Raw genomic sequence first — 24,541 nt, 5'->3', positions numbered from 1 at the left:
AGAATAGGTAAACAACCTGCCCTAAAATCGTATGCTCCAAAGCTTTTAAGTAAAAAAATTCCTCAATGTGCAATGCATATATTTGATACTGATGAGTATTGGAGATGTGCCATTCGAGCAATTCCCTTGACTTTATGGCATTTTAGCGGGACCTGTAAAATGGGTAGAAGAGAAGACTCATCAACTGTGCTTAATACAAGACTAAAAGTTCATGGTATCGATGGTTTGCGTGTAGTAGATAGTAGTGCTTTTCCATCGCCAGTAACAGCTCATTATAATTCATTGTCAATGATGATTGGAGAGAAAGGAGCGGATATAATTAAAGAAGATTTAATGAGAAGATCGATTTAACTGCCCGAGAAAATTTTATGATTTTAATATTTATTTTTAAGCTTATTTATTTCCATAAAAATAAATGTTAATTTAAAACCTTATTTATTATTGATAACTGGGAACTGCAACCCCGTCAACTGGCATTAATAACTCGAACTAATTAAAACAGGGATTGGACCCTAAATTCGATAATTTTTTTATTGCGATAAAAATAAAATTTTACAATAAAGTATTGTTTTTAACTTTTAATTAATGTTCTTTTTTTAAACTATTTTTAACTCACTTTTGTGTTTGATGTGTGTATCATGAGTGTCCCAAACGGATGAACCGATTATGATTAAGATTTTTGCACTTTGAAATATGACTTTTTGAAACGGTTCTTAGCTATGGATTCAAGAAAATCTGTTCAGTTTTGTGAAAACCATAGGTAATGAACCGCTTTTTTCAACGTTTTAAAAGAGTTTTCAGAACGATAACTGAAATAAATAAATGATAAATAAAACCAGTGGTGTTCCACGGTCTACCCCTAATTATAACTTAGAATCGCATTGCTACGTAGAATAAAAAAAGACCTACCTACGTAAAAGCAATGCGTCAAAAATAATTTAATGTAAACATCCTCATTTTATAAATAAAAGATAAAAGAACTTAAGATATAATAAAATATATAAATGACAGCAAAATATACAGAATTGAATCAGAGAAAAATACTTGGAAAAGATAATTTAGATTTTCATTTCAAACAATGAAATATTATGCATTACTTTATTTTCTAATTAATATCTCAAATTTATTAGTTCATGGAGGAAAAATCGTTCCAGATAACAAATTTGATTTTATCATAATTGGAGCGGGCAGTGCTGGTTGCGCACTTGCTAATCGCCTCAGTGAAAACCGTCAATGGAAAATATTACTTATTGAAGCTGGTGGAGAAGAAACACCATTGTTGCAAATACCTGGAATGCTACCAGAAATAATTTCCAAATATGATTCACCGGTGTTGTGGCACGATATATCAGAACCATTAAAACATGCCGGGCATGGTTTACGTGACAGATCAGTACGTGTAATGCAAGGTAAAGTTATGGGTGGAACAAGTGCAGTAAATTGGATGATGTATACTCGAGGAAGTATTTCGAATTATGATCAATGGGCTGCAATTACTGACGATTATAATTGGTCATGGGAAAATGTTCATCCATATTTTAAAAAATTGGAGAATTATACAATACCATACCCGGGACATTATTTTGGAAAAAATGGTCCCGTGAATGTTGAAACACCTCCATATCATAGTGATCTTTCCAGAGCCGCTTTGTTAGCGGCAAATGAATCTGGATTACCAATTCGCAATGTCAATGGTCCAGAACCTTTTGGAATATCTCCAGTTCAAACAACGATTAAAAATGGAGAACGTGTTAGTTCAAATAAGGCTTATATTACTCCTATTATCGGTAAACGTCTTAATTTAAAAATAAAAATGAATTCAACTGTAACGAAAATTCTTATTGACTTGGAAGCGAAACCATTACCAAGAGCTTCTGGTGTTACATTTACCAATGAAAATGGTTTACAGACGGCATTAGCTACGAAAGAAGTTATTTTATGTGCTGGGGCAATACAATCACCAAAATTACTAATGTTGTCTGGAATTGGACCACGAAAAGAGTTAAAACATCATCATATTCCGTTAATAAAAGATTTACCAGTTGGTCAAAATTTATTTGATAATGTGGGAACAATATGTTTACATTTTCTTGTAAACAGGCCATTATACCCGTTGAAAGATGTTTTACTGTATGATAAAAAAAAATCTGGGCCATTATCCATACCACCAGGCGTAGAAATTTGGGGCTATTCACATCCAAAAAATAAAACTATGCAAATTCAACAAATGTTTTATTTCGGCGGTTTGAGTAAAGAATTGAGCCAAATTTTTAATGTAGATCCATCAGTATATGAGAAAGTTTATAAGCCATTTGCAATGTTACCAGGGTTTATGATTGACACGATATTGCATCAATCAAAAAGTCGTGGAACAGTTCGACTTCGTGATGAAAATCCATTATCATCACCGCGAATAGATCTTAATATATTTTCTGATCCAGAAGATCTGAAGCTTCTTGTAAGCGGAGTTAAAGAAGCTATTAAAATAATTGAAGCACCTGCTTTGAAAATGTTTGAACCAAAAATAATTGAAACTCAAATTCCCCAATGTGAAAAATATCCATTTGGTACCGATAAATATTGGAAGTGTGCAGTGCAAGCACTCCCGTTTACATTGTGCCATTATGGTGGAACTTGTAAAATGGGTAAAAAAGAAGATCATTCAACTGTGGTTAATACGAGATTAAAAGTTCATGGGATCGATAGTTTACGTGTAATCGATACTAGTGCTTTCCCAGCTCCTGTATCGGCGCATTATAACGCTGTGGCAATGATGATTGGAGAAAAAGGTGCAGATATTATTAAACAAGATTGGAAGGAAAAACATATGATTTAATCTGTTAATTAAGTGATATTTTTAACTATACATATTTATTGTTTTTTTATTTATGAATTAATTTAATAAAATTTATTTAAAATATTTAAAATTTATTAATCCTTATTGAGAATTTCCAAAAATTGTATTTCCCAACATTATAAACGTAAATATTAATCTCATAGACAAAAACTTTTATAATTCGAATTTATTTTTTACCCGACTGTCAAGGAGGGTTATGGTTATAGTTTTCGTGCGTATCTCTGTATGTATGTATGTATGCATATTTGTTTGTAAATTTCTTTATTACCTACCTCGTATCTTCCAAACGGCTCAATGGATTTCAACATTTAAGTTATCATTATATTTGACTCAAAAATACAAGTTTTCTTAGATTGGTGTTCTTAAATAGTATAGTACGTTCATAAAAAAATAAAGAAAATCGAATAGGGTATCAAAATAAAGGAAATTAAAAAGGGATTGCAAAAATATATTTAAGCTATATGTTTAAATTTAATTAGAAATGATAAATTGGCAAAAAAGTCTGAAATATAATAAATAATTAAAAAAATAAAAAACCCGACTGCGTAAATAAAATCTGAAAAGAAAGAAACAAGTTCAGAAGTTTACATAGGTACTTTAACAGTCGGGGTCAATTAAAATCTAAACCATTTGAATATAGTTTGGTATTAAGAAGATTTTGAAAGGTCAAGTTCTTAATGAGAAAAATCGACAGATAAACAAAGGGGGGGGGGGAGGCAAAGTACAAAATTTTGAATCGAAGGAAAAAAGTACTCTTGTGATTTTTTCTCTAGACACTTAGTTTTCGAAATAAAAACTCTGGGAAAACTAAAAATGCAATATTCGATTTTAAGAAAAATGTGTTATTTTTTCAATCTCTGAGGGAATTCGCTTAGCTAACGCAGCTCCTGCAATACGAACTTTTTTATGTTTGTATAAAAATTTCTACGTGCGACTCTTTATCAACTGTCGTCTGCAGGCACGTGCCTACTTTGCCTTACGGATAATTTACGTCTAATATTACGTAGGTAAGTGGATATTTTTTTCCGATATGAATGAAAAACAATGGATAACGTCATTATACACAAATCAAAGACATCATTTTTAATCAATTGGCTTCGTTCAAATAATGTTTTATTGCTATTTATTTAAATAAATTTTATCAAACATTAATGTATGAAATTTATGAATGATTTATTTCAAATTGGCAAAGGTGGAAAAACATAGTTTTTTCAAATTAGTATACGAATTCAAGTGCACTAGAATTCTTAAGCCATTTCAGATCGACTTAAAGAACTTATAAATTGTATTTCATGAAGAACTTATAAATTATATTTCTCTCTTATTCCCAAGAAAAATACCCTAAAAATCTATTTCACGAACTTTCGTAAGACTCTTTAAAAAAACACGGTTCCTGTATGCTATCCCGTAGGAACCGCGCATTTTTTCGGGAGAAAAATAAGCCATGTCCTTTTCTATCTCCTAAACTACCACTCACTACCTATAAAAAAAGTCATGTCGATGCTTTGCTCTATGAAAAATTTAAACAAATCTTTCCCACCGAAACCACACATTTTACCGAGATAAAAATAGAATATGTACTATTCCAGACTATAATCTATCTCTGTGCCAAATTTCATTCAGATCCGTTCAGCTGTTCAACCGTTCTGGAGTGATTGACAAACAAACATCCATCCATCCAAACTTTAACGATTATAATTTAATATCAGATTATTGAAAAAGAGGCAGTATCTGCTTTGAATTTACAAGTGGTGAACTTCTTGAATTTAGAATAGTTTAAAGTCGAAACCGATTTATTAACGTAAAGAAACATGGGATATTTATTTAACTTGAGAAATGTACATTAAAAATATGATTCAGAATTTAATAAAAAGAAAAGGTTCAAATATTAATCGGTACGGAACGCTAACAGATTTGAAATAAACATACTTTTTATCAAAGCTAATAAACGCAATTTGAGTTCATAAACGCAATTTGAAAATATAAAAGTAATTGGGAATAAAAATATCTGATCAGAGATACAAATATTCCTATCGTAAATAAAGTTTAGATATATTCGGAAAAAAAAAATGAAATATTACATTTTACTTTTTGTAATAAATATTTCAAAAATAATAGTTCATGGAGAAATAATCGTCCCAGAAAACGAATATGATTTTATTATAATTGGAGCGGGTAGTGCTGGTTGCGCTCTTGCAAATCGTCTCAGTGAAAAACATCAATGGAAAATATTATTAATTGAAGCTGGTGGCATAGAAACCCCGATAATGGATATACCTGGAAAACTACTAAATATAATTTCGAAATATGATTCACCAGTTTTGTGGCACGATATGTCAGAGCCATTAAAACATGCTGGTCATGCGTTACGTGAGCGAAAAGTACGGTGTATTCATGGTAAAGGAATGGGTGGAACTAGTTCAGTAAATTGGATGATGTACACCCGAGGAAATATTGAAGATTATAATCGATGGGCTAGAATGAGTGGTGATTATAATTGGTCATGGAAAAATATTCAACCATATTTTAAAAAATTAGAAAATTATAGAATACCATATTCTGATCCAAATTACTTTGGGGTAGATGGACCAGTGCATATTGAAATACCACCATATCATAGTTCACTATCTAGGGCTGCTTTGCTTGCAGCAAATCAAGCTGGTTTACCGATTCATAATATTAACGGTCCGGTGGAATATGGAATATCGCCAGTTCAATCTTCTCTTAAAAAGGGTAAGCGTGTTAGCGCAAACACAGCTTATATTACTCCAATTAAAACACGTCGAAATTTACATATTAAAATGAATTCATTTGTAACGAAAATTCTTATCGATGTGAAAGCAAAACCATTACCGAAAGCTTTTGGTGTTACATTTCTGAACGAAAATGGATTAAACACGGTATTTGCAAAGAAGGAAGTTATTTTATGTGCTGGAGCAATTAATTCACCAAAATTATTAATGCTATCTGGAATTGGGCCTCTACACGAATTGAAACATCATCATATACCAGTCATAAATGATTTGCCAGTTGGTAAAAATTTATTTGATCATGTTGGTACAGCAAGTTTACAGTTTCGTACAAATAAACGAGCGTATTCACCTCCTTTCATACCCCCACACTATGAAATATGGGGATATTCACATCCATTGAATAAAACTGTGGCCATCGAACAATTGTTCTATTTTCGAAATATGAATCAAAAACAGAGCCAAATTTTTAATATGCGTCAATCAGTTTATGATAAGGTTTTCAAGGAACATACACTAAAACCAGGTTTCATGATACAAACCATTTTGGAACAACCAAAAAGTCGTGGTCAACTTCGACTACGAAACGCAAATCCATTTTCTTCGCCCCGAATTGATTTGAACTATTTTTCTGAACCGGAAGATCTTGATCTTTTGGTAAGTGGAGTAAAAGAAGCCATTAGAATAGCTGGAAAGCCCGCTTTAAAAATATATGAACCACGAATAGTTGAGACAAAAGTTCCTCATTGTAATAAATTTTCTTTTGGTACTGATGAATATTGGAGGTGTGCTATTCGAGCACTTCCGTTTACGTTAGCCCATTTTGGTGGGACTTGTAAAATGGGAAGAATAGAAGATTCTTCAACTGTGGTTAATACGAGATTAAAAGTTCATGGTATTAAGAATTTACGTGTTATCGATATAAGTGTTTTTCCATCTCCAGTATCAGCGCATTATGGTGCAGTGGCAATGATGATTGGAGAAAAAGGTGCCGATATTATTAAACAAGATTGGAGGATAGAATTTCTTTGATTTTTTGAAATTATTCAGCTCTCTAATCTTATTAGCTGTATTTAATGAAATTTTATATTGGATAGTTATTTAATTTAAATTTAAAATTTATTTTTCTATCATTTATCGATAGTTTAAATGGCGTAATGTTCCAATTTGCGTATCAAAAAAAATTCTTATTTTTCGAAATAAACGAGATTGAAAATTATGGTAGTAGTTTTGTTTTTGTTTTTGTTTGTCCGTTTAGTGGAAAACCGGAATAAGGAATGGTAAAAAAAAGAAATCGACTTTTTGAAAATTCTAAATGAGACACTCTCAATGGAAATCCCTTATTTATACTCAACAGATAAACATTAAAAATGACAAATAAGAAATGATAATTTATATGGCATACTTCATTTTCTATTTAAAGTGAAACAGTGTTGAAACAGAGAGCATGGTTTTCTCTACTATATATTTATTAGATATTCGTGGTGATACATGAACGTACCGATAAACTACATTCTACAATCTATTCATGTCAAAATGGTTTACTGTTCGAGAAATATACTTCAATATCCAACCAACAAAACAGATTCCCCTGTCAAACGTTCTATATCGACTATACACACAGGGTGATTGTTTCAAGGTGAAATATTTCCACCTTTGTACAGTAATCAGAACACTTTTCGATCGGCCACATTTTCAACATTGCTCTACCAGCCACTCAAACCCCTCCGTCCAAAACCAACTAGTCCAACTTTATATAAAAAAAAATCATGCCTTTTATTTAAAATTGCCCTGGCGTTCGTACATCCTTCAAACAGGACTACTTTATTTTTAAATAGAACTACATATTTTTATCTGCTAATTTTTTATTCATCTGCACCTGATTTTAGGAATTTATAGGTAAAAAAGTTTGCAAGTTTTTTTAAAGAATCATATTTTTTATCGGATTTATTTTTGTGTAAGAGAATAAAAAACTGATACCTGGAGTGCTTAGCGATTTTTGATTTTGTTTTCGAGGGTGGAAACTTTTTGAAAAATCATCTTGTTTGTATGTATATACTTATCGCTGCCAAGCTTATGTTGTTACATACACAATAGAATTTGGAAAGTGGGGTGGATCAAACTGCTCTTTTTAAAAATATTCAATTTCATTGATGAAAGTTATTCAATATTTTTAAAAATGAAACAAATTTAATCAGTCAGCCAGAAAGTAAGTTGGGCACCAATATTAACGGAAACATATTATACTTTTAATCTAAGTAAACAGACGGCGGAAAATTTGAAAGAGTACTTTCAAGATTGTGTCTAGGCTAGACTAAGTTAGAATGGTGGTCCTTGGGTCCGTTTTGATACCGAAAATTGGGTTGGCCTATCCCTGGCCACTTCTCCATAAACCATTTGAAACTGTTTAAGAACAGAAAGAGTGATTTGACGGGAGCTAATTTGAACAAGGGACTTCCGATCGGAAATTTTATCAAAGAAGGCTGACTCAACTGAAATCAACTCTCAAGGGCAAGTTTTTTCTCAGTTGTTACTTATTTGAATCTCTTCTAAGTAATCATTGTGAGAAATTGACCTTTATTAATAATAATATTATTCTTAAATTTTTCTCCTACCAGAAACAAAGAGGCACCATCTGAAGTGGATACCGTCTTAGCCAAGATGTTGAATTTCTTTCTCAACTCTTACCTATTAGATTGGGAAAACTTTTGACTTAAGTGCTTAGCTTTAACGAAAATTTTCACATATAAATACCAGTAATTGTTTTTCAAAACAATCCAACGCAAACCTAAGGTGATTTGACGAGCTTTTAAGCAATGAACGAGGCATTTTCTGGACAAATATTCATTACAAAACAAAGTTTGTTTCGTGGATAACAATATCTATTTCTATTCAATATATTACAATCTGTATAGGTAGTTATAAAAAAAAGTGTCTACTTCATTTAGAAAAAATTTAATTAAAATTTGGGTAAATAGTAAAATATTGTTTTTTTTTTTTGTGTGTGTATAAAATTTATATTGGCAACAAATTCTTTCATGTTTAACTTTAATAAATATAAATGGCTCACATGGAAATAACTGTTAAATTGTTTTTTATAATTGAAAAAGTTATATCCATTTTGACATAAATAACAAAAATAAACTACGACATGTTTTGACTGCACTATTAAAAATAATTACTGTAGAAACTTTATTCACCTCACAATATCCTCAATTCCTTCAATTTGCTTCCATTCCCCTTTAAAAAATTAACTCAACCTTTCTTAAATCCTTGTTTCAAAATTTGAATGATACCCAAGACAAAAAATTGATTTAAAGCTTTCGAAAATTTGGTCAAACTTAATTTACTTCTTAATAAACTGAATTAAAATCGAAAAATCTATTTGGAGATTATTTGGATTGGAATTAAGTTTGGAGTCTTTGCCTACTCATTATTAAATTGCCTGTGTTATCAAAAAAAATGGAATTTTTAAACTTTATGACGTCATAAGAATCCAAAAAATTTAATTTTGCTCTCATAACATCCAAATTTTATCCAATTTTGATAAACCAAGTATGGAATCCTACTAAATTTGGGCCATACTTTTCAGATTTATGATCAAAATGAATTTATGTCTATTAAGTTCCAAGAATGTGGAGGCCTGGTGCCGAAATTATGGACATATGTGATAGCTATCAAAAAACTGACATCACAGCTGAAAAGAATGACCCAAAATTAGTGGGTCTCAAACAAAATTCCAATAAGATCGGATAAAAATTGCTTGTGAAATTATCAAAAAAATCGAATTTTTGAACTTTATGACGTCATCTGAATCCAAAAAATTTAATTTTGCTCTATCACATCCAAATTTTATCCAATTTTGAAAAAAAATTCCAATAAGATTGGATAAAGGAGGTGTAGGTATTGCTTCATTCATACAGGAAACATTAAATTTGTTTCTCTTACAATTTATTCAAGGTTTTTATTATTTTCTTACTGTTTACAGTCGACTACTTATCATATACGATATTTATTTTCTGTAGAATATTCTTGTGGCAGGCAAAAAAAAAGAGCATAGAAAAACATCGTAAGAAAAACTATTAAAAATATCACAACATAATATTATAACATCATCATTGGAGGTCGTATTGTTGACAGTATTACAAATGTAATGTGAACAATTGAGAAGTTGGGTTCAACAAGGAACACTTAAGGATGCACGGGCACAAAGGCAATTTTAATTTGAAAACTTGATTTTTTTTTGGTCCAAAGTTTCATACGAAAGAGTAAAATTACATTTTTTGGATTCTGATGACGTCAGAAAGTTCAAACATGCGATTTTTTTGGTAACACAAGCAATTTTTATCCGATCTTATTGGAATTTTTTTTGAAACCCACTAATTTTGGGTCATTCTTTTCAGCTGTGATATCAATTTTTCGCTAGCTATCACATATGTGCTTAATTCCGGGACCAGGCCTTCACATTCTTGAAACCCAATAGAGCTAGGTTAATTCTGATCATAAATCTGAAAAGTATGGCCCAAATTTAGTAGGATTCCATACTTGGTTTATCAAAATTGGATAAAATTTGGATGTGATAGAGCAAAATTAAAATTTTTGGATTCTGATGACGTCCTAAAGTTCAAAAATTCGATTTTTTTGATAACACAAGCAATTTTTATCCGATCTTATTGGAATTTTTTTTGAAACCCACTAATTTTGGGTCATTCTTTTCAGCTGTGATATCAGTTTTTCGCTAGCTATTACATATGTGCTTAATTCCGGGACCAGGCCCCCACATTCTTGAAACCCAATAGAGCTAGGTTAATTCTGATCATAAATCTGAAAAGTATGGCCCAAATTTAGTAGGATTCCATACTTGGCTTATCAAAATTGGATAAAATTTGGATGTGATAGAGCAAAATTAAATTTTTTGGATTCTGATGACGTCATGAAGTTCAAAAATTCGATTTTTTTGATAAAACAAGCAATTTTTATCCGATCTTATTGGAATTTTTTTTGAAACCCACTAATTTTGGGTCATTCTTTTCAGCTGTGATGTCAGTTTTTTGCTAGCTATCACATATGTGCATAATTTCGGCACCAGGCCTCCACAATTTTGGAACCTAATAGAGATAGATTAATTTTGACCATAAATCTGAAAAGTATGGCCCAAATTTAGTAGGATTACATTCTTGGTTTATCAAAATTGGATAAAATTTGGATGTGATAGAGCAAAATTAAATTTTTTGGATTCTGATGACGTCATAAAGTTCAAAAATTTGATTTTTTTGATAACACAAGCAATTTTTATCTGATCTTATTGAAATTTTTTTTGCAAACCACTAATTTTGGGTCATTCTTTTCAGCTATGATGTCAGTTTTTTGCTAGCTATCACATATGTGCTTAATTTCGGCACCAAGCCTCCACATTCTTGAAACCTATTAGAGCTAGGTTAATTTTGATCACAAATTTGAAAAGTATGACCCATATTTAGTAGGATTTGATACTAAGTTAATCAAAATTGGATGAAATTTGGATGTGACAGAGCAAAATAAAATTTTTTGGATTCTTATGACGTCATAAAGTTTAAAAATTCGATTTTTTTGATAACACAGGCAAATTTGTCCTTTATTGCATTCAGCTTTTACGCTTTTACGTCCTTTATTGCATTCAGCTTCTCAATTTCATTTTTATATATGCTAATGACATTTTTCTTCGAATCAATTATATAGTTTATATAGAATTTTTCCATGTTTCATTCTTTTTCTAAACATTATATCATTTTTTTTTTTATGAATAGTAATAGTTTTATCTATATAAAACAATTTTTCTATTTTCTTTCAATTCAACTCTATAAATATAAATTCATCTCTAAGATCCTTCAACATAGGTATACTATTTAATTTATCAAGTTATGCTAATATTTTTTTTTATCAGAATCATTCTGGGTTGTTGTTAATCTTTAAAAAAAATAAGCATACAAACAAGCTGAAATTAGTTTAAGGGAAGGGAAATCAAGTAAAAATTGGTACAAGAATAGTTTATTGACAATATTCGAGTTCAAAAGCAAATGTTAATCTTCAAAAATTCATGGTGATTATAAAATTTACTAAAATTTTATTTTCTAAAGTGTTGGTTGCTGTTAATAAAAATTGAATTTTAATTGAGACATTTTTTTGACTCGTCAGCACTTGGTAATTCTTAGTCGCGTGATGAGAGATTTGCTCCGACATCCTGCAAATATTTTGCTCGTTAAATATGTTCTACATAGTTTTGATTACGTGATTATTGAATGATATTTGAGAGTGAAAAAAATTAAATAATTAAATTCATTTTAACTAATTTCAACATATTTCTATCACAAGTTTTTTTATAACTTACTGAGTATGGCTTATATTAAACTAACGTAAGTGCACGAATAAGCTCTCTCTTGACGAGTCTCGCCATTTCTGAAGGACTTGATAATTCGAAATAGATAAAGTTATATGAAGATAGAAAAAGTTATTCATGGAGTTATTTATTCATAGCGCGAGTGCTGACGGGTTTATGATACATTATGGGTTAAAAATTGATGTCTATAAATTTATTGGGCATCCTATAAATACAAATTTTAAAATTAGCATTTTCATTACTTTAGGCTATTAAGATAAATCTTCAATTTTTCTTTGTACCATTTTTTTTTCTTATCATAAAATGACTTACTATTTGTGATGAAATTATTGTGCATTTTTTAGGGTGCAAGATTTAAATAATATACTTAAACAGATAAGGCATAATATGTTTTCCTTTTTTAACTCTCCCTTCCTAGTTTATTACGGGAAGTTTTTTACCAAAACAAATTGTAATAAACTGTTGTACTTTATTTAAACGTGATATTACATGATTGGTTTATCCAAATTCCAAGAGTTGACTTTTTAATTTTAAGGTAGTAGAATCCTTAGAATCAAGACCATAAAAACATGCTTTTAAATTCGTGAAATATTTGTGAATTGTGGCAACAGTGTACAATACGAAGACATTGTATGTATTACATATACTTAATACGCATACACAACTGCAAATTTATAAGTTCTTTTACAACCGTTTTCCTGGTTTCGCCATAAATTAATGTTTCAATACGTTGTTTTTGGAAAAAATGATATGAAATCGTTTTCGAGATCTTTACAAAAGTAGCGTTTTTTTATGCTCCAGCGTATTAATTATGCACATTTTGATTATTAATATCTCATTCTACAAACGGTGAAAAATTTTCCTTTTTTTTTTTATTAAATATTGAATACTTTTATTAATAATTATTTCAATTTTATTGAATTTTTAGTCTTGTAGCTTATGCGAAGCTGAGAGTCCCTGATTTGTTTTGTTTATCGCAACCATACAACGAAATCATGCTATTCCATTTATTAAATTTTATAAAGACAGGAATGTTAACTTTACCTAGAAATTTCTAAAAATATGACCTAAAAAATTACATATTTGGTTTACAAAATTTGGATAAATTTGCAGGTGTTAGTTGAATCAATTTTTTTTTTTTTAAATAACGTGGCCAAAAAATTTGAAAAAATTACCTAAATTTATTGCAATTACATAAATTGTTTTTTTTTGAAATCGGTTAGAGTTTGGGATGTGATAGAAAACAATTTTATTTGATTTTGTAAAAAGTAAAAAACCTTTGAAGAATCATTTACCTACATTTTTTTTCTTCTAATTTCGACTTTTTTTTTATATTTACAAGGATTTAATTAAATATCCGATTTCCTTAATTTTATTTTGTAATAAAATAAAAACGGATACTCAAGAATTTCCTGAAATTTATAAGTTGACTAATTTTTTAAATTAATTTATGATTAAAGAAAATATGAAGAAAAAAAAAACGTTTTCGTATAAAGGACACACTTTATTAATGCTTCGGGTGAAAGTGACCTTTTAATTAATTCTTGTAATTAGGACATTAAAAGCATACAATTAAAAATTTTTTGTTCTGTTTGGTGTTTTAAGGCTGATCGGACAGTACCACGCAATTTTTCATTTCTAAATTTTTTTAAACAGAAATTTAAAATCTCTTAAAATTTAAATAAATTATTTAAGAGAAATCTACTTTTTTGCTTATTATAAAAATTTCCATTTTACTGATATTAATCGAGAAATTTTAAATTTTCGAAAATTCTTGATTTCCTGTTTTGGAGTATATTCCTTTGAAAAAAGTGAATAGAATGTACATTGGAAATTTATTTAAATAAAACTTTATTAAAAATTGAACTTTAGTCTTTTTATTAAATATATATTATTCTTAGAAATTAACACATTATTATTCATATAAAAATAATATTAATTCATCATCTTTGTATGGCTATTAATTAAATGTTTATTTAAAAATATTAAAGTTTATTTAAAAAGTAATTTAAATTATTATTTATTGTACATTTAAAAACAAATTTCATAACAAGTTAATATTTCCGTGCGAATTAAAAAGCTTCCTAGTCGCGTGAAAGAGAAGATACCATCATGGCAAGAAATGTATGGCGTTTACTACAATTTTGGGAAATTTACTATGTTAGCATAAGTAATATTACAGTATTAAATAAGGCTATCCACCAGACGTATTGTGAGTATCGCCGCCAACCAGTATATAGGCCTCTATCTCCTGGCTCATTTCATCTACAAGCAAAAACAGGAAATTTTTAGCGAACCTTTTATAAGCACTAAAACATAATTTTTGAATAATAGGGTACATGACTGACCTCGAATTTATCACATTACCCATAAAAATGTTAAAGTAGACTTCAAATCAAAATTTGAAAGTTAAATTAAAATTGATAAAAAAACGAAAAATTTATAAGCTTTCAAAGATTGATGATCTTCTCTTTCTTACAAAACAGAGTTTTATATGTAATCTCTATGGCGATACTGAACATTGATGTCTTAAACATTCATATTTTGCATACTTCTAAAGATTTTCAAAAGCTCACTTCATTTTTCTGTCCGTGTAGTGAGAATTCTACACCTAAAGTGATAAATCTCTATTCATAATATTATACTTTCCCTGCTCTTAAATTTAATTGTTTTTGGTCTCTGTTGGTTCTAGACTTTTGGTTTAAATTTCCTCAAATATCCACCTAAATTACTCCAATAAGATATCGCCCATCTCAGAAACCATACGTGCAATCTATCAATTTTTGCTCAATTCATATATTTTAAGTTTTAAAGTTTGTGTAAATAATGACGTTCCATCAAATTTAACTGTACAAATTGTATTATTTGTTCATTAAAAAGTGCTTCATATTTGAATTATTAATAATTTGAATAAAAAAAATTTAATTTTGAATACTAATTATTTGAATTCATATTAATAATTTTTCTTTAAATAAATAAATTTTCACGTGTTGTGTGTACGTATTTGTATGAGTTTTTTTTGTAAAATTTTTAAATAACAGTTTTAAGTTTAAGGTAAGTGAGAAATTAACGTAACTTTATTTTCTCATAAATTACCATCCCGATCATCAATGATAAGCGTTTTAAAATATTTGTTTCTCATTATATTTTCGATTTTCCGGCAAGTACCCCGATTTGTCCTCTTGTCTAGATTCTGTGTATATCTGTGTCTAAAAAGACTCATTGTCTAGATGAACCCAATACATTCTTATAATTTTTCCATTAGCTATCGTGAAATTTGCTTGTTTATTTATTTTCCTTGTGTCGATAAACTCAGTTAAGCGCTAACGTTTTAAAAACTTTGATTTCTCAGTAAAAATTATTTTGATATTTATTGAAACCAAATTAATGTTTTTGACATATTTTAATAAAAATTTGTTCAAAAGAAAGGTGTGAGATTTGTTTTTGGCATATATTCTGAAAATTGATGTATGATTACTTCTACTTTAGTATAATTTAAGTTCATAGTTCAAAGTTATGTTTCATTGAAGTGATACACGATATTGAATGAAATATATTGAGACACACATATATTATGTTAGCCGTGAGAATAAACTGAATCGTATAGTAATCGGAAGTATATTTATTTTCCGATTTCATTATTGAATTAGGTGGATATTCAGATCGAAAAATTGATTGGATTGGTTTAAATTCTCTCAAACATTAATGTTGACCATAATCCTAATAATCAAAGCTGTTGATGACGCATCGAATATTTTCGGTTTCGTATCAAAATAAAATCTTTTCAAACCAAATTCTAAGTGAAATTATTAAATTTATTCATTTAGTCGTTAAATGAAAAGTTTTTTTGATTTTTTTTTGGGTCAAAATTACCTTATGCACCAAGTTTCAATTTGTTCAAAGCCTTAAATAAGCTTTTGGTCTTCGATTTATATAAAAATCATTTTCTAGGAGGGTTTTGAGCCAGAAATAACAACTAAACAGAGCTGATATTAGAGTCATCGTAGAGTTATTCACAGGGCATGATAACCTGAACAAGTTCCAACATCAGATTGGAAAAGACTATCTCCCGCGTGTGACAGATGCGGAGAAAAAACGGAATGAAAATGTTGGCTCTACAGTCAGTTTCATAAAATATCTCGAAAATTACTCATTTAATGGTCAAATAAACACGATTTTTGTAATTTTCGGGTCAAAATTACCTTATAAACTTAGTTTTATCGAAATCGGAAACAAAAACTTTTTTTACACTTTTTGCAATTTGTAAAAATCGAAAAAATCATAAAAAGTTTAAAAAAACACAATTTTTGTAATTTTTGGTTGGGTTAGGTTGGGTTAGGTTGGGTTAGGTTGGGTTAGGTTGGGTTAGGTTGGGTTAGGTTGGGTTAGGTTGGGTTAGGCTGGGTTAGGCTGGGTTAGGTTGGGTTGGGTGTGGGTGTGGGTGTGGGTGTGAGAGTGGGTGTGAGAGTGGGTGTGGGTGTGGGTGTGGGTGTGGGTGTGGGTGTGGGTGTGGGTGTGGGTTGACTTGGGTTTTTTTTCAATTTTATTTATCTGTATATATAAAAATAAATTGCTGTGCGTTAGTCTCGCTAAAACTCAAAAACGGCTGGACCGATTTTCAATTTTTGGCTGTTGATTTAGGGGCTTGCTCCAGGACTGCCAGATAGAATAATTGGATACAAAAAGGGAATATTTTTGTAATTATCTGTATTCAGCTTGTCAGAAATAGTTTACTCCGGTAAATTTTCGTTCTAATACGGGCTCCTTAGAAATGAAAATATGATACATATATGAGATAAAGTTGTTGTATATCTGTATAAACCGGAAATTGTATAAGCAACATATTTCTTACGATCTAATAATATTATAAAGTACGTAAGTATTTGCGCTCTTAGTCTAGGCGCTGACATGCATTATAATTGTAAAACTACCAGCCATCTGTTAGCACGGTTAGCATTTTGGTAACTTGGTCCAATGCTCTTTTAGATTCTTGTAATGTTATTTACGACCAAAATTGAGTGCTTTACGTACAAAAATTTGAACACATTCATACGATTTTCTTCCGTAGATTTTATATAACCGAGCTTTTTATTATCTGCAAGTGATTGGAGATGAATCAATTTACACAGAAATTATTAAGTCACGATTTTTACATAAAATGTATGTCAGTTCCTTAACTTATATTTTACATTACTAAGATATCAAAAGCATTAAATTTGATATTTTAAATTATATAATTATTTTATATATGGAATCAATAAATAATATTATGATGTAACTTTACGATCTTGGATATGATTTAAATTGGAAAAAATCCAATTTAAGTTCGGATTGCATACCGGAATATAGGATATTTTGTAATTAATTAAAACGTTTCAAAAATAGTTTTTTTTTTTAAAAAAAGATATGTTTAGAAAACACACTCACACTTTAGATTCCTTTCAAAATTTCTAGCCTACTCCAACAATTCTCGTTCATGTTTACATCAAAATATGTACAACGATTAAAATTCTTTTTCTGAAATCTATCATTTTTCGATAGAAAAGCTATCATAGGCGTGTTTATCAATCAATTTTTAATAAAAAATATGTCTCACCTGGTTGTCAGATGGGTGAAGGTCGACCTTATACCATCTCTTACTTACATTTAGTTAAGGATATAATTCATTAGAGACAATAAATTATTGTTTAATTAAAACATTATTATATAATTATATTTGAATCAAAATTAAGGCAATTATGTTATTCAAATCAAATTAACGCCAAGTATTCATTCTATTTATAAAGACACTAGAGTGATGCCCACCCGCTTCGCTGGGCTTAAAAGTAAAGATTGATAAAGATTGCTCTCGCTTATCCCCTTTCTATAACACTTGAAATAATGGTAAAGATTGTTTTACACAGTTAAAATATTTGTATGGTTTTCTATTCATTGAGTCTATCAGCAAAGATGGCCGTGAAATATTTCATATTGACTATTTTTCCAGAAATCTGTAATTTATGGTAATGTCAAATTAAATTAATTTTTTAAAATTTTTTATTAATATATCTCTATAAATTATATCTCATGTGTTATTCTGAAGTATGAACTATATTGCTGTACAGTTTCATTAAAACCATTCGCTAGTTTCAGCGTGAAATCGTAACAAACAAACAAACAAACAAACATGCTTACTTTCATATTTATAATATATAGGGATATCAGTCAAGAAGTTAACTACACTCGATAACTTATTAGTGTGATCGTAATGAATGCTTACCTACCTCTAAAAAGTTCATTCAACTAAAAGGCGTGTATCAAACAAGGAAATAATTTTATGTGGATCATATATGAAATAATAGTCTTTATTAGTCAAGGGCCAAAAGTTAAACTCAAAACGACTGGATTTTGAATACTGGGTGTAATTTTTGAGTTGACATAATACTGTGTCCAAAAAATAAGATGATATTTGAATTTAAACTTCGCGCTTTTGTTGTGCATTATGAATTTGTTCCGCATATCGTTCCGCAACCACCGTATTCATCTGATCTGGCATCGTGCGACTTCTGGCTGTTCAGCAAGCTCAAAAGACTGCTCCGGGGTCACCGTTTTGATACGATAGAGGAGATTCAAACCGCAGCTAAGACGGAACTGAAGGCAATCCCAGAAAGTGACTACAACTAGTGTTTCGAAGATTGGAAAATCCGTTGGCATAAGTGCATTGCATCGAGAGGGGATTACTTTGAAGGGGATGAAATTGATTTGGAAGAATAAATAAAGAATTTTCAAAATAAATACAATGTCACCTAATTTTTTGGGCACAGAGTACGCATAAAACTCGAAAAATAATTTTTATCGAAAAAAATGCTTCAAGTGAAAAATGTGTGATCTCACAATAAAAGTTTGTCCATTGTGAATTATTTACTATTTATATATTATTTCGAAAATTATCGTTCTCTTTGATCTGATTTCCTGTAACTATAAATTTCTGTGTAATTTTAGAATGTTAGTGGTGGTAGTATTCTAAGAATCAAAGCATAATCGAATTTTGTATTGTAATTGAACAATCCTCTTATGTCAATTAAATTTTAAACTTTGAATTTACATAGAAAATTATATTGGTTTGTTCTGATATGTAAAATAGGGAGATATAGTCACTAAATTGTATTTATTGACACCAAATAACAGTTCATATAACAAGTTAAACTGTTTTAGGACTATATATCGGGCCTCTAAAAGATATTGATCATGCAATAGATGAAGATGTCAACAATAGGATATTATCGTTAGTCAAAAATAAATCATGAAATTTGAAAAAAGTTAAAATTTATGTAAAAATATACTTAAATATTCTGATTTCGAGTCATAAAAGCACATTTCTCTTTTATAAAATTAAAATTAAAAATCGTAATTTTTAAACTGTATATCACGTGACCTAAAACGCGGGAAAGCCCTGCTGTGATGTCATAGCGAAATGAGTCATAGACCATTAGTTAGTCCAGTGTAGACAGCTGGGTATAATATATACATAGATAATAAGTATTTATATTTATTATAATCAGATGTCTGTGAATCGTTTCTGATTGTAACTTTAGTTTGAAAAAATTTAACAATTCACTGTTTTAATCGAAGCAAAGTACAAAATAGTGATTTTTATTTGCTATAGGCTCATTTGAACCTAATGTTAACGAAATCAATAGCGGAAATCTGCTATGAATTATATATAATTCACGAGATATCAGTGTTGCAGATATTCGCAGAGATTCAAGATAAAGTCATTATCCTGAAACTTCTTTAAAAATGAACAAAATTTTCAAATGAAACTGATACCAAAAATTTTTAATTTTATTTATCAATTAATTGTCCTTTTATACGTCTTGTGAAAAATTCATATCGATTCTCTGTACGGTTCATGAGAAAATAACTATCAAAGTCAGTGTTTTTGATATGATTTTAAAGCTTAAAACTTGAAGAATTTTGATAAAAGTTTTTTAAGTTTTACTCACTAGTTTTGTATACTCAATGCAAGTTAGTTCTCATCTTATTTAACATAGTTTAAATGTTTGGTTTATTTGAAAAGCTCAAACAACGTTGTAAAAGCTCTTGATACTTCTAGATTATATTAATGATCATTTACATTAAAATATTATATCACTATAAATTTAAATAATTTTACTATAATAATATTATACTTAAGGATATTTCTTCGAACATCTGAAACTAGAAAATCTGTAGGATTTATTTTGCATTTAACAGTTTCATTTTATGTAAATAAAATTGATAAATTAACAATAAAGTTTTCGGGGGGTATAGAGATACACTTATATTTATTCTCTCAAAATTTAATTTAATATTTTACATTTATTTGCATCTGGAAACCAACTTTATTGATGGAAAAAAATCGCATCATTGATAAGAGAAGTGTTTTATCACGGTTTAAAAAAGCTCCAGATATTATTCTAACAAAAACTCAAATCTTTTTGGCGTAATTTTACGCCACAGGATTAGGTTCAATTACAACCACGAAAATTGATTGCTTGCCCTATTAATATCTGATTTTACATTTCTTGTAACGTTAAATTGTTTGTAGTTGTAGAATGAGAAGTTGCCGAAGTATTTTTTCGAGGTGCGGGAATCAACTTGTCTATTTTATGACCAGCAGACAAACTAATAACCAATAAATACTTCAGAAACTTATGTTTACACGACGTCCAGATAAAAATATTAGATATTTTTTGGTGTAAGAAAAATTATTGGAAAAAAAAGTGATAACAAAATTAAACTTTTACCATAAATCAATAACTTTTTTTTAAATAAATAAATTCTTTGAGTACAATCTCATAGAAATCTTTGAAGCTTGCAATGTATTGCAGTTTTTAAATCTTGGCACTAGGTAACCCATAAAGGATGGCCATGAGACACTTAGAAAAGTTAATTAGTCTGCGTATTCGCAAGGTGCATGAGTTTTTTTGAAGCGTTTCCATGGTAACGATACACTACTTTAATTATAGAATTGTATCGATGCATATATAATTGTATGGATTGCATTTATGAGCTACATTGAAAATTTAATATTATTGTCTCACAAATTTAAATAAATAATTATGATAATTTAAATTTGAAAAATAATATTTGTGCAATTTGATTTCTTATTTTCACAATTTTTAATGCATTAAGTTTAATTAATTAGTGTTTTTCAATAATTTTAATTTGATTTCTATAACATTAACCTGTAAAGAATTGCAAATTAGTCATAACAGCTTCCTTTATCGCCAAAATTTTTCACTGGAAGTGCTGGCATCGATTTTATTGTCCCTACCATGACTACGCACACAACGAATAGCCATCAATCTTCTAATGTCTTCTGGTGTATTAGTGATTCCAAAAATGTTACCTTGGGTTTCGAAAAAATTTTGAGTTTCTCCAGTGATGCCAACATTCTCCTGGTAACTTATCGGAACTTCTAACAAATATTAAACAAACACAAGAAACTTATCTTTTTATGATTGTATAAAAACACTTATATTTTCGAGAAGTTGTTAAATTTTTCTGGTTCATTCATCGAAAATACTTATATTGGGTGTAATCCTTTCTTTTAATATATTTTTTTTCATAAAGGTTACTAACATCTCAATTGCTTCTTTTCAATCTTTATGTCGAATTCGGTAATGCGAATGGCTGATGTTTTCGTCAAATAATTCTTCTTTAGAACCTCGAATAATTATTTTGATTATTTATATCGAACTAGAGTGATACCCACCCGCTTCGCTGTATTTAAAAGTAAAGATTGATAAAGATTGATAAAGATTGCTCTCGCTTATATCCCCTTTCTATAACAATCGAAATAATGGTAAGATTGTTTTACACACGTAAAATATATGTATGGTTTTCTATTTTTTTTTAAATGTATAATAGTTGTAATTATTCATTGAGTATATCAGAAAAGATGGCCGTGAAATATTTTATATTGACTATTTTTACAGAAATCTGTAATTTATGGTAATGTCAAATTAAATTAAATTTTATTAATATATCTTTATAAATTATATCTCATGTGTTATTCTGAAGTATGAGCTATATTGCTGTACAGTTTCATTAAAAACCATTCGCTAGTTTTAGCATGAAAGCGTAAAAAATAAACAAACAAACATGCTTACTTTCGCATTTATAATATATAGAAATTGTCTTTAGAGATATTGATTTTATGGCGACTTAAACAGATTGGAAATCTCGGAAATTCACTCTTAACTCAAGATCACAGACAGACAGACAGACTTTATAGCAAAGACAGACAGACATCACTCTTGTAATCAGAAGCAGTAAATTAAAAAAAAAATATTTGTTTTTATTTATTTTAAAATTAATTATTTCATAAAATTTGTGTAAAAAATTTTTTTAAATATATTTTTTTAGAGAATTTATTAATTAAATAATAAATAAAAACCATATTGCGATTTATTAGAATGCAATGTGAGTATATATTAATAACAAACATTATAAAAAAAATTTATTGGAAAATGAAGTGAAAATACAAAATAATTATTTTCAATTCAATACAGATGTTAAAATCAATTTTGCATTTTTTTTTTTCTCTTAAATTCATTTCAAATGGAAATAATACAATTTTTTTTTCTCTGTTTTATCGAGAGTAACTGTAGCTAAAGTTTGAATCGTTTATGTAGACCACACTTTGAAAAAAAAAATAAACACTAGGTAATTTTAGTGTCAAAATTCCTTTTCGACAAATCAAAATCGAAGACAAAAATTTGATTTTTTGGCCATTTTTTAAGGGGATACCCCTTTGAAAAAAATAGGAAAAATGAAAAAATTTTTTTTTTTTCGGAATTTGTTGAAACTTGGTTTATAGAGTAAATTTGACCTAAAAAACACAAAAATTTGGTTCATTCAACGTTTGAGAGAGTTGTTTTTGAGATATCGCCAAAAAATATGTACGAAAGCTTTTTTTTTTGGAATGGTTCTGCAGACAGGAGAGTGGTTCTCGAAATATACTCAGTTTATCGTTAAATTAAGTTAGCTAAATTTTTATGTTTTATGGGTTCCTATTACACTAAATAATTATTCAAAGACACCAAAATATGGACAATTTTGAAAATAAATGTTTCTGTAGTATCGACTGAAGAATTGCTTCAGAAAACCATTCTACGAATACGATTTTAGTCGATATCTCTGACAAAATTTCGTTCAATAGTCAAATTGAGACGTTTTTCTTATTATTTGGGCCCAAATATACTCTAGAAAATGATTTTCAACCCAATAGGTGAAGTACAAATTTTCCAGATTGTCAGAGTATACTTTGAAAAATTCACAAAATAGTTTCTGAATTTGTTAAAACTTAGTATTTAGGGCAATTTCGACCTAAAAAATACTAGTCGGGTTCATTTTAGGGAGAAGTCTTAAATAAATTATAATAACTCTTTATTTCGAAGCGATCCTTGATATATAGTGCGTTAAATACTCATCTATTCTTCAAATGTGTTGGATTTTAATGTTTTTTTGGGTTCCACAATATACTTAATAATACCAAGACATGAAAATCTAGTTGGTTTTTCGATTAGACGATTGGAAGTTTATGATGTGTCACCCCAAGAAAGTTTTAGTGTACCACATTTCTGAATCATTCTGTATCGCTAATGAGAACAGCTGTTATGTTACCTGTAGGTATGTGGTGTTAAACTTGACTGTTAAAACAATACAAAAACATGTATATATATATAGATAGATACTTAAAAACATTTTACGAACACAATATTAATATGTATCCTAATTAATAATTCTTGAAACATTTCATGGTGTAAGTATTTTATGAGTTTGTAATAGCAATACAAAACAATAGATGGTAACAAACTGACTCCCATAAGGATTAAAATCCCATTTTCCCAATACTAAATATTTAGAAACAGAAAACATTAATTTAAACACTACATATAGATATTCACTTCCTGATACAACGTTATTGGTTTTCATGCTGAAATCTGAAATGCAAGACTTTTTATACCATGTATATATGAAATATACATAGTATATTAAGTTTAGTCCCAAGTTTGTAACGCTTAAAAATAATGATGCTAGGAAAAAATTTTTGTCATAGCTGTTCATAAAATCACCTAATTAGTCCATTTCCGGTTGTCCGTCCGTCTGTCCGTCTGTGGACACGATAACTCAAAAACGAGAAAAGATATCGAGCTGAAATTTTTACAGCGTACTCAGGACGTAAAAAGTGAGGTCAAGTTCGTAAATGAGCATCATAGGTTAATTGGGTCTTGGGTCCGTAGGACCCATCTTGTAAACCGTTAGAGATAGAACAAAAGTTTAAATGTAAAAAATGTTCCTTATCAAAAATTAAACAACTTTTGTTTGAAACATTTTTTCGTAAACATCACTGTTGATCCGTGAGGGCGCGAATTAGGCGGAAATTTTATAATATGTATTATACTTGATTATCAGTTATGTATGTATCACATGTTTGTATGTGTAATGTGATAAAGAAATCAACACTGACTATGCATGGTATTTCAACAATTAACTCAGTCAATTGTTTGTTTTCACTTGTTTGTTATA

The 24,541-nt window shown here is 29.2% G+C and overlaps 1 protein-coding gene across 1 annotated transcript; it reads left to right on the top strand.

Moving 5' to 3' along the window:
- The first annotated feature begins 5,124 nt into the window (after positions 1-5,124).
- Positions 5,125-6,639, top strand: LOC123300401 (glucose dehydrogenase [FAD, quinone]-like). Its single transcript, XM_044882971.1, has one exon. The coding sequence runs from the start codon at positions 5,125-5,127 to the stop codon at positions 6,637-6,639; it is 1,515 nt and encodes a 504-aa protein (XP_044738906.1).
- Positions 6,640-24,541: the final 17,902 nt, after the last annotated feature.

This window comes from Chrysoperla carnea, chromosome 5 (genome assembly GCF_905475395.1).
Source record: "Chrysoperla carnea chromosome 5, inChrCarn1.1, whole genome shotgun sequence".
Classification (NCBI taxonomy): Eukaryota; Metazoa; Arthropoda; class Insecta; order Neuroptera; family Chrysopidae; genus Chrysoperla; species Chrysoperla carnea.
This window is presented reverse-complemented; position numbering and strand designations above follow the sequence as displayed.

Bases quoted from the DNA above. Each gene is read 5' to 3' on its own strand.
- LOC123300401 (XM_044882971.1), top strand. From the start codon at position 5,125: ATGGATATACCTGGAAAACTACTAAATATAATTTCGAAATATGATTCA.